This window comes from Capricornis sumatraensis, chromosome 9, assembly GCF_032405125.1.
Source record: "Capricornis sumatraensis isolate serow.1 chromosome 9, serow.2, whole genome shotgun sequence".
NCBI classification, from domain to species: Eukaryota; Metazoa; Chordata; class Mammalia; order Artiodactyla; family Bovidae; genus Capricornis; species Capricornis sumatraensis.
In genome coordinates this window covers 11,392,132-11,410,792 of record NC_091077.1, presented here as the reverse complement: position 1 = coordinate 11,410,792, position 18,661 = coordinate 11,392,132, and the positions used below count along the sequence as shown (strand labels likewise).

Sequence of the window (18,661 nt, the reverse complement as noted above, 5' to 3'; positions counted from 1 at the left end):
ATTATAAACAGTGCTGTGATAAACATTGGGGTACATGTGTCTCTTTCAATTCTGGCTTCCTCAGTGTGTATGCCCAGCAGTGGGATTGCTGGGTCATATTGCAGTTCTATTTCCAGTTTTTAAGGAATCTCCACACTGTTTTCCATAGTGGTTGTACTGGTTTGCATTCCTACCAACAGTGTAGGAGGGTTCCCTTTTCTCCACACCCTCTCCAGCATTTATTGCTTGCAGATTTTTGGATTGCAGACATTCTGAGTGGTGTGAAATCTCATTGTGGTTTTGATTTGCATTTCTCTAATAATGAGTGATGTTGAGCATCTTTTCATGTGTTTGTTAGCCATCCATATGTCTTCTTTGGAGAAATATCTTTTTAGTTCTTTGGCCCATTTTTTGACTGGGTCGTTTATTTTTCTGGAATTGAGCTGCATAAGTTGCTTGTACATTTTTGAGATTAGTTGTTTGTCAGTTGTTTCATTTGCTATTATTTTCTCCCATTCAGAAGGCTGTCTTTTCAGTCTTTAGTTCCTTTAATTATTTAAGTGAATGAGTAAGAAGTGATGTGTCCTTTTCTGAGTTTTGATTTGTAGTTTCCTAATGACTAATGATGTTGAACATCTTTTCATGCACTTATTGTCATTTACTTATCTTTGGAGAAATCTTTATTCAAAATTAGTGTCCTTTTTTGGGGAATGGTGGCGAGTGGTAAAGAATCTGGTTTCCAATGCAGGAGATGCAAGCGACTCAGGTTTGACCCAGGGTCAGGCAGATTCCCTGGGTATGCCAACCCATTCCAGTATTCTTGCCTGGGAAATCCATGGACAGAGGAGCCTGGAAGGCTACAGTCCATGGGGTTGCAAAGAGTTGGATACATCTTAGTGACTAAGCAAGCAGGCAAGGAATCACTGTTGAACTTGGTATTAGAGACAGAAATTCTGTTTTCAGAAGAACAATACTTGACATGAATACTTAACCAGATTGAGGAGAGGGTCATAACTAGCAACCAGGCAGAAAAATTGAAGATACAGACCTGGAGTCAAACCAAAAGACGACTTGGCCTTTCTGAGTCACAACCAAGAAAAGACCTACAAGTTGAAGCGAGCATGTCCAGGGCTTCTGGTTCAAGATGGAGGAGTAGAAGGATTCTGCTCATCTCCTCCTGTGAAAGCACCAAAATCACAACTAGCTGTTGAACAACCACAGACAGGAAGATGCTGGAACCTGCCAAAGAAAGATACTCCATGCCCAAAGACAAAGAAGAAATGGCAGGAGATGGTAGGAGGGGCACAATCATGATAAAATCAAATCCTATACCAACCTGGTGGGTAACCCACAAACTGGAGAACAATAATACAAAACAAGATCACCCGCCATTGTGAAGGTTTGAAACCGCATGTCAGGCTTCTAGCCTGGGGGCCCAACAAAGGAACTGGGAATCCTCAGGGAATCTCTCTGACTGGGAAGGCTAGTGGGATTTGATTACAAGACTTCCACAGAACTGGGGGAAATGGAGACTCTACTCTTGGAGGGCACAAACAAAACCTTGCATGCACCAAGACTCAAAGGAAAAGAACAATGACTCCACAGGAAACTGAACCAAAACTACCTGCTAGTGTTGGAGGGTATCCTGTGGAGGTGTGGGTCAGCAGGGGCTCATCACAGGGACAGAGGGGACTGGCGGCAGCTGTCTGGAAATGTCTCCTTTGGTGTAAACCCACTTGGAGAAATTAACCTGACCACAGAGCCCATAGACCTCAGCCAAAACACTACCAGAGAGGAAGTGCAACCCCATCCATCAGCAGATAATTGGATTTATTGAGTAAGGCCCTGCCCACCAAATCATGACCCAGGTTTTCCCACCACCAGTCCCTACCAAGCTTACCCAAGCCTTTTAGCCTCCTCCATCAGAGGACAGACAGAAGCAGCAAGAAGAACCACAGTCCCACAGCAACCAAAACAAAACCACACCACAGAAAGTTAATCAGCATAAAAAAAGCTAAAAGTTACATCCCAGATGAAGGGACATGATAAAACCCCAGAAAAACAGCTAAATGATGTGGATGTAGGCAACAGTCCACAAAAAGTGTTCAGAATAATGATAATGAATATGGTTCAGGATCTCGGGAAAAGTATGGAGGCAAAGATTGAGAAGATACAAGAAATGTTTACCAAAGACCTACAAGAACTAAACAACAAAGAAGCAGAGATGACTAATACTCTAGAAGGAATCCATAACAGAATAACTGAGGCAGAAGCATGGATAAATGACTGGAGGACAGAATGGTAGAAATCACTGCCATAGAACAGAATACAGAAGAAAGCATGAACAGAAATGCAGGCAGCCTAAGAGGCCTCTGGGACATTAAAGGCATGAACATTCACATTATAGGGGTCACAGAAGGAGAAGAGAGAGATAAACGACCTGAGAAAATATTTGAAGAGATAATAGCTGAAAACTTCCCTAACGTGGGAAAGAAAATAGTCAACCAAGTCTAAGGAGCACATTGAGTCCCAGGCAGGACAAACCCAAGGAGGAACACACTGAGACACGTAGTAATCAAATTGGCAAAAATTAAAGACAGAGATAAAATATTAAAAGCAACAGGGAAAAATAGGAAATAACATACAAGGGAACTCTCATCAGGCTATCAGCTGATTTCTCAACAGAAACGCTACAAGCCAGAAGGAAATGGTATGATGTATTTAGAGTGATGAAAGAGAAGAATCTATAATCAAGAATACTCTACCCAGCAAGACTCTCCTTCAGATTTGATGAACTCAAATGCTTTCCAGACAACCAAAGTTAAGAGAATTCAGCACTACCAAACCAGCTATACAACAAATGGTAAAGGAACTTCTCTAGGCAGGAAACAGAAAAGGAAAAGCCCTACCTAGAGAAAATGCACCCAAAACAATTACAAAAATGGTAATAGGATCATATATATCGATAATTATCTTAAATGTAAATGGATTAAGCGCTCCAACCAAAAGACATAGACTGGCTGAGCAGATGAAAACATGTCCAGGTATATCTTTCCACTTACCAAATCAATCTGCTTGACCCCCCGAGTTGTATGTAATTATTTAATATTGTTAGATTAATCATGTTCCCATTATGGTTTGCAATTGTAACCATCTTTTATTTTTTGTCTGGCTATCAATAGTGAAAACGGATGAGCCTCTATTCTGTGATTCTGTAACTATTAAATTGCCAACACATGTTGGATCATAGAAAAAAGCAAGAGAATTCCAGAGAAACATCTACTTCTGTTTCATTAACTACGCTAAAGCCTTTGTGTGGATCAACACAAACTGTGGAAAATTCTTAAAGAAAGGGGATTATCTGACCACCATACGTGCTTCCTGAAAACATCTGTATGCAGGTCAAGAAGCATCAGTTAGAACCAGACATGGTACAACTGACTGGTTCCAAGTTGGGAAAGGAGTATTTTAAGGCTGAACATTGTCACCTTGTTTATTTAACTTATATGCAGAATACATCTAGTGAAATGCCTGACAGGATGAAGCGCAAGCTGGATTCAAGACTGCAGGGAAAATTATCAATAACCTCAGATATGCAGGTGACACCACCCTTAGGGCAGAAGGCCAAGGGGAGCTAAAGAGCCTCTTGATGAAAGTGAAAGAGGAGAGAGAAAAGCTGACTTAAAACTCTACATTCAAAAACTAAGATCATGGCATCTGGTCCCAGCTGCTGCTGCTGCTGCTAAATTGCTTCAGTGATGTCCTACTCTGTGCAACCCCATAGATGGCAGCCCACCAGGCTCCCCCATCGCTGGGATTCTCCAGGCAAGAACACTGGAGTGGGTTGCCATTTCCTTCTCCAGTGCATGAAAGTGAAAAGTGAAAGTGAAGTTGCTCAGTCCTGTCTGACTCCTAGCGACCCCATGGACGGTAGCCTACCAGGCTCCTCCATCCATGGGATTTACCAGGCAAGAGTACTGGAGTGGGTTGCCATTGCCTTCTCCACTGGTCCCAGCACTTCATTGCAAATAGGTGGGAAAACAATGGATACAGTGACAGACTTTATTTTCTAGGGTTCAAAAATCACTGCCAAATGTGACTGCACCCATGCAATTAAAAGACACTTGCTCCTTGGAAGAAAAGCTATGATCAACCTAGACAGCATATTAAAAAGCAGAGACATTACTTTGCCAACAATGGTCCCTGTAGTCAAACCTATGCTTTTTCCAGTAGTCATGTAGATGTGAGTGTTGGACCATAAAGAAAGCTGAGCATCAAAGAACTGATGCTTTTGTATAGTGGTTTTGGAGAAGACTCTTGAGAGTCCCTTGGACAGCAAGGAGATCCAACCAGTCCATCCTAAAGGAAATCAGTCCTGAATATTCATTGGAAGGACTGATGCTGAAGACTGATGCGAAGAACTGACTCAAAGACCCTGATGCTGGGAAAGATTGAAGACAGGAAGAGAAGGGGAAGACAGAGGATGAGACAGTTGAATGGCATCACTGACTCAGTGGACATGAATTTGAGCAAGCTCCAGGAGTTGAGGATGGACAGGAAGGCTGAAGTTGTGCAGTCCATGGATCGCAGAGTCAGTCATGACTGAGTGACTGAACTGAACGGAACTATTACTCACTTAGTATTATTGTATCATGATTGGCCAGCAGAAACATTATAGAATTCTATATCACCAAAACTAGCATTTATTAGAAAAATCTGTAATCACTTTTTAAAGTCCATATATATATCAGAATTATCTTGGAATATTTGGAAGATACAGGTGTCCAGGTATTGCATTTCTTTTTTTTTGCCAGAGCTCCAGATATGTTTCTAATGAGCAGCCACATTTAAAAACATCTGGACCTTTTACTTTCATCTAGTTTGTTTCACTTTTTCTATTTGATATTCAAGGCTCCCATTTCATTAAGTTTATCTTTTCCAATTTCTTCATCTCTTCTTTTTTTGACATTCTTCTCAAGGCTTTATCAAGTGTAGTACAAAAGTTTTGCTTGTGCTGCTGCTGTTAAGTCACTTCAGTCGTGTCCAACTCTGTGCGACTATGTGGATCACAGGAAACTGTGGAAAATTCTGCAAGAGATGGGAATACCAGACCACCTGACCTGTCTCTTGAGAAATCTGTATGCAGGTCAGGAAGCAATAGTTAGAATGGGACATGGAACAACAGTCTGGTTCCAAATAGGAAAAGGAGTACGTCAAGGCTGTATATTGTCACTCTGCTTATTTAACTTATATGCAGAGTACATCATGAGAAACACTGGGCTGGACGAAACACAAGCTGGAATCAAGATTGCTGGGAGAAATGTCAATAACCTCAGGTATGCAGATAACACCACCCTTATGGCAGAAATTGAAGAGAAACTAAAGAGCCTTTTGATGAAAGTGAAAGAGGAGAGTGAAAAAGTTGGCTTCAAGCTCAACATTGAGAAAACTAAGATCATGGCATCCGGTCCCATCACTTCATGGCAGATAGATGGGAAAACAGTGGAAACAGTGGCTGACTTTATTATTTGGGCTCCAGAATCACTGCAGATGATGATTGCAGCCATGGAATTAAAAGAAGCTTACTCTTTGGAAGGAAAGTTATGACTCAACCTAGACAGGATATAGAAAAGCAGAGACATTACTTTGCCAACAAATGTCCATCTAGTCAAGGCTATGGTTTTTTCAGTGGTCATGTATGGATGTGAGATTTGACTATAAAGAAAGCTGAGCACCGAAGAATTGATGCTTTTGAACTGTGATGTTGGAGAGGACTCTTGAGATTCCCTTGGACTGCCAGGAGATCGAACCAGTCCATACTAAAGGAGATCAGTCCTGGGTGTTCATTGGAAGGACTGATGTTGAAGCTGAAACTCCAACACTTTGGCCACCTGATGTGAAGAGCTGACTCATTGGAAAAGACCCTGATGCTGGGAAAGATTGAGGGCAGGAGGAGAAGAGGACGATAGAGGATGAGATGGTTGGATTGCATCATCGACTTGACGGACATGGGTTTGAGTGAACTCCGGGAGTTGGGGATGGACAGGGAGGCCTGGCATGCTGCGGTTCATGGGGTTGCAAAGAGTTGGATATGACTGAGCGACTGAACTGAACTGAACTATTTAAATTATTAAGACATCATTCAAGATGCCCCTATTGTTTTTTATGCAGTTGATAAAATATTCTGAGAAATATTAATGTCTTACTATAATTATATATTTTTTCTTTATATTTCTTTTTATTTTTGCTTTATATGTCTTTGTTTCTTTGTTGATAAGGTATTTAATGGTTTATGATATATACTGTCTTTGTGAATTGTACCTTTTATCATTAAAATATTAATGTTTGTTTCATTTAAAATAAATAAATTAAAGAAAATGAGCATGTCCGCAGAGACTGATGGGTTAATTTGTCTCAGATTCCAGCACTGTCAAGTCTGGTGAGAGAGGCTGTTCCCACTATGAGCCTGGAGAGTGAACCCATCCTGGGATAGTTTGTGTGGGGAATGTGGGTGGAGAGTCATGGCTTGGCAGGGGAGGTTCTTATGAGGTGTTAAGACTTTGTCCTCTCCCAACTCCCAAAGGCTGTGTCCATTGTTAAATTGAGTTATTTGTCTTTTCCTGTTGAGTTATTCAATTTAATTTTAACAACAGTGAAAAGCAGAAGTTGTCTTATCGAGTAACTGATTAGAAACTGAAGCATAGAGAACTTAAGTCTATTGTTCAAAGTTTTACAGATAGAAATCACTCTTGGTCTTACATTACAGTAAACTAGAGAGTGAGACATTCTAGAACAGCAGAGAGCATGGTGGGACATTTCAGGAAAATATAGCAGCCGCTGAGAAGAATGAAGTACACTTCATTGCATTAAGCATGAAAAATCTGAAGTGTTCAAGGATTCCTGGAGAGAGCTCAGTTGACACAGATAAACATCATCTTTAGCAGTATGGTATGATTAAGCATGCACATTCTGGGCAAATGACTTCCTGATCAGGAGATTGACAACCTTGGTAAACTTGAACTCCTCCTAAAAAAACCAAAATACAAGCAAAACAACTGAAACCAACCATTTCAAAACTCTGGCATTTATCCAAGGCCACAGAACAAACTGAAAATCGTTGATCCAAGAGAAACTGTGAAACCTCAATAAGATGGGGGAAAAAAGTCTGTAATGTTTCCCTTTGAACTATTTCCATTCCATCTCTCCCCAGCTAAGTGATGCAGCAGCCAAAAGCTAAGAGCATTGCAGGCAGTAAAGATGTGGGACTGTTTTTGGAACTTCATTAAAAGCATCATCATTATACCCAGAGCACAGTCAATATCTTTCTCTGACCCTTTAGCTCCCTGGGAACTCTTTTTTAAATAACTAAGTTTATTTTTAATTGACGGATAATTGCTTTACACTATTGTGTTAGTTTTTGTCATATATCAACATGAATCAGCTGTCAACAACAAAAAAAGATGTTTAACTTGAGAGTTGCGAGTTTAGTTTCATTTGGGGCAAAATGAGGGCTCCAGCCTGGGGGGAGGGGCAGCATCTCAGACAGCTCTGAGAGACTTCTCCAAAGCATCAGTGGGGGAAAGTCAATATATAAGGTTTTGGTGAAGGGGGAGTTTAATGCCATGAAGCACTCATTTTACAAAAGGCTTTTGTTAGTTATGAGGATGTCACCATGAAGGGATTTAGAGCTTCTCTAGATGAGAAGCACTAAATGAGGAGATGCAAGGATTGAGATCATAAAATCTGTTCCTAAAAGCATCCAACTATCTAAAGACCTGTCTCACCAGATTCCCTGGAGCACAGAGTGCCTCACTCCACCCTAAACTCCCTCAGGGACTGTTGCAGGTCAACACTAGAGCAGCATGGGGTTCCATCTCCCTAGAGGCAGATGGCAAATGCCTTTGTTGCTCAGTCATTAGCAATGCTCTTGGTAAGTGCCGATTTGTAGTTGACACAGCCATAGGTATACCTATGACCTTTCCCTCTTGCACCTCTCTCCCATCCCATCCCACCTCTCTAGGTTGTTACAGATCCCTAATTTGAGATCCCTGAGCCACACAGCCAATTCCCACTGAGTATCTATTTTACATATGGTAATGTATAAGTTTCCATGTTGCACCCTCCATACATCCCACCCTCACCTCCTTCCTCCCAACACCATCCATAAGTCTCTTTTCTGTATCTGTGTCCCCACTGCTGTTTAGTCACTCAGTCATGCCTGACTGTTTGTGATGCCCTGGACTGTAGCCCACCAGGCTCCTCTGTCCATGCGATTTAGAAGGCTAGAATACTGGAGAGGGTTGCAGTTTCCTTCTCCGGGGGATCTTCCTGACTCAGGGATTGAACCCGTGTCTCCTTTATTGGGAGGCTGATTCTGGGAAGCCATTGGTGCCCTGAAAATAGGTTCATCGGTACCACCTTTCTAGATTCCATGTATATGTGTTAATATATGATTTTTGTTTTCTCTTTCTGACTTACTTCACTCTGTATACTAGGTTCTAGGTTCATCCACCTCACTAGCACTGACTCACATACATTCCTTATCATGACTGAGTAATATTCCACTGCGTATATGTACCACAGCTTCTTTATCCATTCATCTGCCAATGGACATCTAGATCGCTTCCGTGTTCTAGCTATTGTAAATAGTGCTGCAACGAACATTGGGGTACATTTATTTTTTTCAATTTTGGCTCCCTGAGAACTCTTTAGTCTCCAAATTTGGTGGTTTTTTGATTTGAGTGACAGCTCATCTTAGTGAGGGACATAACAAAAGCCCACCTTTAGGACATTACCAAAATAATACAAATTACTGTCACATCTCCAGTTTCCCAAAGATATGATCTCAGGTGCAGTCAACTAGATTGTGAATTTAAAGGAAGTACTGGAGAAAATCAGGGACATGGGGAATTTTGAAAAGCTCTGAAATATTCTCAGAAATCCTTGGATGCACAAGGATATGCCCATTCTCAGTGAAGACCTGAGAAAGAAGACAACAGTCTCTCATCTCTGGCTGATCTTGAGGCTTGTGCAGTCAGGAAGTGAAAGCCCAGACTGTTAAGTAATCTTCCTGAAGTCTGAAGGTGTGGCCTTTCACTCAGATGCCTTTGTGGAAGTGTGTGAAACATATAGGCAAGGCATTTAAGGAAATCTTATGGCCAAACACTGTTCGGCCACTAGATTATACTGAACCAGATATGAGCTCCTAGGTACCTAGACCTAAAAAAATAAAAATAAGAACCTAAACTAGAACTCAAAGGCCACACACTGCAGGCAATGATCAATACACAGAAGTAGTCTAGGAATGTCATTAAACTATTAAACAAACAGCAGCAAACTAAAAACAGGAAACTTTGGAAGGCAGAGGGATCGGATAGCTGGAGTGTTACAATGTATTATCTAAAACATCTAGTTTTAAACAATAACTATAATATCCCTGTTGGCTCAGCTGGTAAAGAATCTGCCTGCAATGCAGCAGACCTAGGTTCGATACTTGGGTTGGGGAGATCCCCTGGAGAAGTGAACTGCTACCCACCCCAGTATTCTGGCCTGGAGAATTCCATGGATTCTATAGTCTGTGGGGTTGCAAAGAGATGGACATGACTGAGACTTACTTCTAAGCAACATACAAAGAAACAGGAAAATATGCTACATACAGAGGGAAAAAAAAAAAAGAACTGTCTCTGAGAGGCACAGATAAAGAGGATGTGGTACGTATACACAGTGGAATACTATTCTGCCACAAATATAATGAAGCTGTGCCATTTGCAGCAACATGGCTGCAACTAGCAATGATCACACTGGAGAAGTCAGTCAGACAGAGAAAGATAAATACCATATGACATCACTTATCTATGGAATCTAAAATATGACGCAAATGAACCTATCTATGAAACGGATACAGACTCGTGGACGTAGTGGCCAGACTTGTGGTTGCCAAGGCGCGGGGGGGGGGGGGGGGAGTTGGGGGAGGGATGCAATGGGAGGTCCAGGTTAGCAGATGTAAGTGATTACATGTGGAATGGATAAACAACAAGGCCCTGTTGCGTAGCACACAGAACTCTGTTCAATATCCTATTGAATAAAGCAGATGGCTGATAAACACATGAAAAGATGCTCAACATCACTCATTATTAGAGGAATGCAAATCAAAACTACAGTGAAGTATCAACTCACACAGGTCAGAATTCAGTTCAGTTGAGTTCAGTTCAGTTGCTCAGTCATGTCTGATTCTTTGTGACCCCATGAATCGCAGCACACCAGGCCTCCCTGTCCATCACCAACTCCTGAAGTTCACTCAAACTCATGTCCATCGAGTCAGTGATGTCATCCAGCCATCTCATCCTCTGTCGTCCCCTTCTCCTCCTGCCCCCAATCTCTCCCAGCATCAGAGTCTTTTCCAAGGAGTCAACTCTTCACATGAGGTGGCCAAAGTATTGGAGTTTCAGCCTTAGCATCAATCCTTCCAAAGAACACCCAGGACTGATCTTTAGAATGGACTGGTTGGATCTCCTTGCAGTCCAAGGGACTCTCAAGAGTCTTCTCCAACACCGCAGCTCAAAAGAATAAATTCTTTTGTGTTCAGCTTTCTTCACAGTCCAACTCTCACATCCATACATGACCACTGGAAAAACCATAGCCTTGACTAGACAGACTTTTGTTGGCAAAGTAATGTCTCTGTTTTGAATATGCTATCTAGGTTGGTCATAACTTTCCTTCCACGGAGTAAGTGTCTTTTAATTTCATGGCTGCAATCATCATCTGCAGTGACTTTGGAGTCCCCCTCCCCTCCAATTAAGTCTGACACTGTTTCCCCTGTTTCCTCATCTATTTCCCGTGAAGTGATGGGTCCGGATGCCATGATCTTCGTTTTCTGAATGTTGAGCTTTAAGCCAACTTTTTCACTCTCCTTTTTCACTTTCATCAAGAGGCTTCTTAGTTCCTCTTCACTTTCTGCCATAAGGGTGGTGTCATCTGCATATCTGAGGTGATTGATATTTCTCCTGGCAATCTGGATTCCAGCTTGTACTTCCTCCAGCCCAGCGTTTCTCATGATGTACTCTGCATAGAAGTTAAATAAGCAGGGTGACAATATACAGCCTTGATGTACTCCTTTTCCTATTTGGAACCAGTCTGTTGTTCCATGTCCCGTCCTAACTGTTGCTTCCTGACCTGCATACAGGTTTCTCAAGAGGCAGGTCAGGTGGTCTGGTATTCCCATCTCTTTCAGAATTTTCCACAGTTTCTTGTGATCGACACAGTCAAAGGCTTTGGCATAGTCAATAAAGCAGAAGTAGATGTTTTTCTGGAACTCTCTTGCTTTTTCGATGATTCATCTGATGTTGGCAACTTGATCTCTGGTTCTTCTGCCTTTTCCAAAGCCAGCTTGAACATCTGGACATTCATGATTGATATATTGCTGAAGCCTGGTTTGGAGAATTTTGAGCATTACTGTACTAGTGTGTGAAATGAGTGCAATTGTGTGGTAGTTTGAGCATTCTTTGGCATTGCCTTTCTTAGGGATTGGAATGAAAACTGACCTTTTCCAGTCCTGTGGCCACTGCTGAGTTTTCCTAACTTGCTGGCATATTGAGTGCAGCACTTTCACAGCATCATCTTTCAGGATTTGAAATAGCTCTACTGGAATTCCATCACCTCCACTAGTTTGTTTGTAGTGATGCTTTGTAAGGCCCACTTGACTTCACATTTCAAGATGTCTGGCTCTAGATGAGTGATCACACCATCGTGATTATCTGGGTCATGAAGATCTTTTTTGTACAGTTCTTCTGTGTATTCTTGCCACCTCTTCTTAATATCTTCTGCTTCTGTTAGGTCCCGACCATTTCTGTCCTTTATTGTTCCCGTCTTTGCATGAAGTATTCCCTTGGTATCTCTAATTTTCTTGAAGAGATCTCTAGTCTTTCCCATTCTGTTGTGTTCCTCTCTTTCTTTGCATTGATTGCTGAGGAAGGCTTTCTTATCTCTCCTTGCTGTTCTTTGTAATTCTGCATTCAGATGCTTATATCTTTCGTTTTCTCCTTGCTTTTCGCCTCACTTCTTTTCACAGCTGTTTGTAAGGCCTCCTCAGATAGCCATTTTGCTTTTTTGCATTTCTTTTCCATGGGAATGGTCTTGATCCCCGTCTCCCGTACAATGTCACGAACCTCCATCCATAGTTCATCAGGCACTCTATCAGATCTAGTCCCTTAAATCTATTTCTCACTTCCACTGTATAATCATAAGGGATTTGATTTAGGTCATACCTCAAAGGTCTAGTGGTTTTCCCTACTTTCTTCATTTTCAGTCTGAATTTGGCAATAAGGAGTTTATGATCTGAGCCACAGTCAGCTCCTGGTCTTGTTTTGCTGACTGTATAGAGTGTCTCTATCTTTGGCTGCAAAGAATATAATCAATCTGATTTCGATGTTGACCATCTGGTGATGTCCATATGTGGAGTCTTCTCTTGTGTTGTTGGAAGAGGGTGTTTGCTATGAGCACTGCGTTGTCTTGGCAAAACTCTATTAGCTTTTGCCCTGCTTCATTCAGTATTCCAAGGACAAATTTGCCTGTTACCCCAGGTGTTTCTTGACTTCCTACTTTTGCATTCCAGCCCCCTATAATGAAAATGACATCTTTTTTGGGTGTTAGTTCTAAAAGATCTCATAGGTCTTCATAGAACCGTTCAACTTCAACTTCTTCAGCATTACTGGTTGGGGCATAGGCTTGGATTCCTGTGATATTGAATGGTTTGCCTTAGAAACAAACAGAGATCATTCTGTCGTTTTTGAGATTGCATCCAAGTACTGCATTTCGGACTCTTTTGTTGACCATGATGGCTACTCCATTTCTTCTAAAGGATTCCTGCCCGCAGTAATAGATATAATGATCATCTGAGTTAAATTCATAGCCATCATCAAAAAAATCTACAAACAACAAATGCTGGAGAGGGTGTTGGGAAAAGGGAACGTTCTTGCACTGTTAATGAGAACGTCAATTGATACAGACACTATGGAGAATGGTATGGAGATTCCTTAAAAATCTAGAGTTAAAAAAAAACATATGACCGAGCAATCTCACTACTGTGCAATTACCCTGAGAAAACCATAATTAAAAAAACACATGTACCCTAGTGTTTACTGCAGTGCTATTTACAATAGCCAAGACATGGAAACAACCTAGATATCCACTGACAGATGAATAGATAAAAGAAGTTATGGTATATATATACAATGGAATCTTACTCAGATGTAAAAAGAACGAATTTGAATTAGTTGTCAGGAGGTGGATGAACCTAGAGACTGTTACCCAGAGTGAAGTAAGTCAAAAAGAGAAAACCGATGTCATATAGAAATGCGGTTATATGGAATCTAGAAAAATAGTACTGATGGAGCGATTTGCAGGGAAAGAATGGAGATGCAGACGTGGAGAATGGAATTGTGGATACAGTGAGGCAAGAGCAAAGTAGAACGAACTGAGAAAATAACATTGACATATATACACCACCATGTGTACAACAAATGGCTGATAAGAAGTTGTATAACACAGGGAGCCCAGCCTGGTGCTCTGTGATGACCTGGAGGGGTGGGATGGGGGTGGGGAGAGAGACTCAAGGGGGCGCGGTATATATGTATGTAATTATGGCTGATTCACCCTGTTGTATGGCATAAACCAACAAAACATTGTAAAGCAATTATCCTCCACTTTTAAAAAATGTATAATTGAAAAGAATATTTCAATTTCAATATCTAGACTGAATATTTAATTCAATATTTAATTTCAAAGAAGAAATTAAAAAGACTATATATGCATATGTTCATATATAACTGAATCAGTCTGTTGTACAGAGGAAACTAACACGACATTGTAAATCAACTATATTTCAGTTTAAAAATAAACCAAGAAATTATGAAATACTTGATATAGGCCAGTAATTAATATGATACCCTTTGGGAGGATGTGACTTTTTATTCTGAGAAGAGTGAAAATCATTTTCACTTAAGATGGATGACTGCATCCCATAAGGTAGAAACAAAATCTATATCGCTGTTGATGATGGATATGTGGATATCTTCTTCAAATATGTGTCGAAATATGTACATAGTTCTAAGGAGCCCAAGGAGTGGATTCTAGAAGTTACTAACTTTTTGCCTGTTGACTGCAATAACATCCTGCTTTGTTCTGCTTTGCAGTTTCATTTGACCCGATAGACATTTCTTCCTTGAGAGCTGGATTCATGTCACAACTTTACGATAATCCAATGCCATTTTTTTTTTCTGTAAAGGCATTACCTGGTATTTTCAATGCCAATATTAATAAAATAAAAGTTTCCAAAAAAGGTAAAATATTTGAATATGTTTTTCTTTAAAGAAAACATGCAAATGGCCAATAAGCAGGTGAAAAGATGCTCAACATCAGTAGACATTGGAGAAATCACAAATGGAAACCACAGTGAAATTTGACTCCATTCTCATTAGGATAGCTAAATTTTTATTATTATTAGTTTTTACATTTCCTTTTTATTTCTTGAAACTGCTCATATTGCAGGTTTCTCATGGATGAAATATAGAACTGAGCAGATTCTTTTTTCTACAAAATTATGGTATAAACTTGCTCAATTTTCTATCTTATTGCTAATAAACCTTACAGGTGCACAGTTTGTAAAATAAACCCCTTAAGGACTGAATGCATAAAGCATGATGCAAGGTACAAGAAATAAGCTAAAAATGAGCATATAAACCTATATCTGGACCAACACAGTACTGAATGCTGGCAAATATTTATCACAACACAGGCAAAAATTAATAAAAGGAAATACAGTTCATTCCTGAAAGGGTTAAATAGAAACCCTAATATATTATTGTTTCTACCACGTTACAGCGCTTGAAAACAAAGTCAAAAGTCTGGCACAGAAAATTACACACATTTGTTCAGTATTCATCAGAAACACAGCTGCTTTTGAAATCAAAAGTAAGTAACTTAGTTAATAATTGAATAACATTTTGATTCAAAAAGAACCCCACCATCCCCACCCCCTCATGGATTATTTGATTAAGCCTGAATAGTTTAGTTCTTAAAAACTGTTGACAATTTCCTGTGAGGGCACAGACAGTACCAGTTTTGTTAAAAAAAAAAAGCAAAATCAGTTAATATTGCAAATAAGTCTGTGCAGTAAGAGTGACAAATAGTTTACCAGTTAATACACACATACGGATATCTTTACTTGTCATGGTTTAAGAAAAGTCAGCAGCAGATTATACTAGAGTTCAACTCTGAAACCATTCAAAATAAAAAAGGCATTTTATATTTATAGCTTTTTGTTTACCTTCTCAATCTATGTAATCAATTAAAACAATATATTAGATAAGAGACAGCGTCTATGCATATTTTCAGAAACTGCATAGAATCATAAAAGCACAGGATATACTTCTAATACATGACGTAAAAAAAAAATCTTGAACGTACTATACTTTAACTGAAGTGGTTACCATTCTGAGAGCCTTTATGAGGGAAATGATCAGCATCTCTAATAATGCCACAATTGGAGGAAGGGCCACGTTCTACAATACTATAACTGGAGGACGAGGCTCCTGTAAATTTTACACTGAAAATAATTCACAAAAAAATTTTTAAGCAGCTGACAAAAGAACTACTGATAAATGATAAGCCATAGCAGACAAATCATTTCAGTTTGTGGTATGTAGAATGGCATAAAACAGTGGCAGGGGGTGGAGGTGGGGGCCTGTAGGAGTATACTCTTAAATCTTAAAAAAAGAACCAGCAATGAAAAGGGTTTACAGTCCAATATTTCAATTATCTTATTAAAATAAACAGAGCCAAAATTAGACATAGTTAAACAGTGAAAAAGCAAAAGTTCAAATTAATAAAGTCATAAACCTGAAAAAAAATATTTTGAGTTGCAGTGCTGGGTAGGAATAGTTTGTGCTTCAAAAGCATCTAATTTGTTATCAGTCAATTTAATATAAGTTGCTAACTAAATAACAAACTTGGGAAGTGGAGGAAACATGTGGCCCATTTCAGCAGCATGGAAAACATTTCTGCGCTCTGAACAAAAAGCACTGTGTGAAGGCTACTTCCAGACTCAACAGAGAGCAGAAAAAATACTACTCAGAAATAAGCAAGCTTGCAAGAAAAAGCCAGTCAACAGTTAAAACAAAGAAAGATAAGGCCACAGAGAATTCTGCCCTTGGTCACTGAAACAGATTTAAAGTAAGAGGCAGGATTAGCTTACAACAGAAGCTAGTGACGGGAGCAGACTTAAAGAGAGAAAGGCTATATAGAGCATAATGCAGCCTGTAGTAATTAAAAAGGCTTGCAGTAAAGAAAAGACCACAATAACTTTAACTACGTGTTTTACAAGTGACTTCACCCTTGAAAACTGAGGAAAAAGCAATTTCAAGATGTTAGGAACTATATTTACAATGGCATAGTCTGAGCAAAAGAATGAGTAGTGAAGATTTATCAAAGCTGTGGGGTGGGAATGGGGGGAAGCTACTAATGATGATGTTTTAAAAAGCCTACAGGTGGAAACTTTTCAAAATAGCCCAGGACACCAACAAGACAATTTCTGTATGGAAAGATATGCAGGGAGTTACAGTTTTGCATCCTTAAGGTACTTGTGGCTTCTGTTTTATGGGACAGGAAAAGCTTACCACAATCTCGAGGTAGTTTTTACTCAAAGAAGGATGATTGTATTACTAGACCATGTCCTGTAACATAAATTTTTAAACATAGAATATAACTATTGATAATGACGTGGAGAAACTGAAACCCTCATATATTGCTAGTTGGGATGTAAAATGTTCCAGAAGCTTTGGAAAACAAGTGGTGGTTTGTCAGAAGGCTAACCAGATCTTCCATTTGACCCCAGGATTCTACTTGTAGGGTAGATATATAACCAGGAGAAATGAAACTTGTACATATATGTTTGTAGTGATCTCATTCATAATAGCTTTACAAAAAGGTAAATAATTTAAGTGTCTATCAGCTGATGGATGGATAGACAAAATGTGACATATCCATATAATGGAATATTATTTTTAAAAGGATAGCAACAAAAACAACAACAAAAAGTGAGGTCATGATACATACTACGATATGAATGAACCTTGAAAACTTCAGGCTAAGTAAAAACATCCACAAAAGACCACATGCATAATTGCATTTATGTGAAATATCCAGTAGAGACAGAAAGTAGATAAGTGTTTTTCAGGGGTTGGGGCAGAGGAGTGGGTAGAAGGAATGAGAAGTGAAGTTTATTGTGTATGAGGTTTCTTTGGGGAGTTGAAAATGTAAAATTAGACTGTGATGATAGCTGCACTACTCTGTGACTATTCTAAAAACCACTGATTTGTACACTTTTAAAGGGTGAATTTTGCAGTGATTGAGTGAAAGTTGCTCAGTCATGTCTGACTCTTTGTGACCCCCTGGACTATTCAATCAATGGAATTCTCCTGGCCAGAATACTGGAGTGGTAGCCTTTCCCTCCTCCAGGGTTTCTTCCCAACCCAGGGATTGAACCCAGGTCTCCCACATCTCAGGCAGATTCTTTACCAGCTGAGCCACAAGGGAAGCCCTACAATATATGTAGTATATGTCAATAAGAATGCAAAAACATTAAGTCTAGTATTAAAGCTGAAAATAAAAGTGTAAGCTAAGAAGCTTGACTCTGAATTTGAATTAGGCTTGGCTACCTACTAAACTGAATTAAACTGTGCACGTTTCCTTATTTACTTGAACTGTTTGTGCCAGTTCCCTGGTGGCTCAGAGGGTAAAATGCCTGCCTGCAATGCGGGAGACCTGGGTTCGATCTCTGGGTCGGGAAGTTCCCCTGGAGAAGGAAATGGCAACCTACTCCAGTGTCATTGCCTGGAGAATCCCATGGATGGAAGAGCCTGGTGGGCTACAGTCCATGGGGTCTCAAAGTGTCGGACACGACTGAGCAAGCTCAGTTCACTTTTACTTATCTGTAAGGTGGGGTGAATTACAGTGTCTACCTTATAGTATTGTTATGAGGATTAATTGAATGACATACATTAAAATGGTTAGAAAAATGCATTGGCACAAAGTAAGCACCTTGTAAATGCTAAATTAAAATAGTCTAATATTTTAATTATTTATATCAGCTCTACTATTACAAATGAAAAATTGAAACATCCTATAGAATTAGGATAAAAAAGCAGGTTATATTTTTCTAAATGATGCCCTAAGCACTTCCTTGGATTTCCTCTTTGTTATTTCACGAACAGAGGTTGAAGGTATTCTCCTTAATTATTATCATCCTCTACCAAAGATAACCTAAGGATGATAACTCAGTGTGTATAAATTATGATCTGTCATAACAAATACTACATTTGTTCTACAACACAGGATTGTGCTGGAGAGATAAGAACAGTTGGAAGTTAATTTACCTGGTGGGTGTCCCATAAAGATGAGGCCTGGATGCTGCAGAAATGGCCACAATCACAGCCGGGACTCCGTAGCCAACAGGGAACATGGCCTTCTTCATGAACCTGTTGATACCGGAGTAGTTGACCACCGTCAGGTTGCGTGCAGAGAGGAAGAGGTGCAGGCCCACCAGCAGCATCCAGGTGAAGGAGGCCAGGTAGAGATAGTGTAAGGCACCTGCGATGATGGCACACAGCACCTGTGGAGGAGGAAGGTG

General features: G+C 40.0%; 1 protein-coding gene across 1 annotated transcript in view; it reads right to left on the bottom strand.

Moving 5' to 3' along the window:
* Positions 1-18,661, bottom strand: part of LOC138085650 (adhesion G protein-coupled receptor E2-like) — a 50,364-nt gene that overhangs the window by 6,212 nt on the left and 25,491 nt on the right. The window contains 1 exon segment of the mRNA XM_068980112.1: positions 18,408-18,643. Coding sequence (XP_068836213.1) covers positions 18,408-18,643 — 236 coding nt within the window.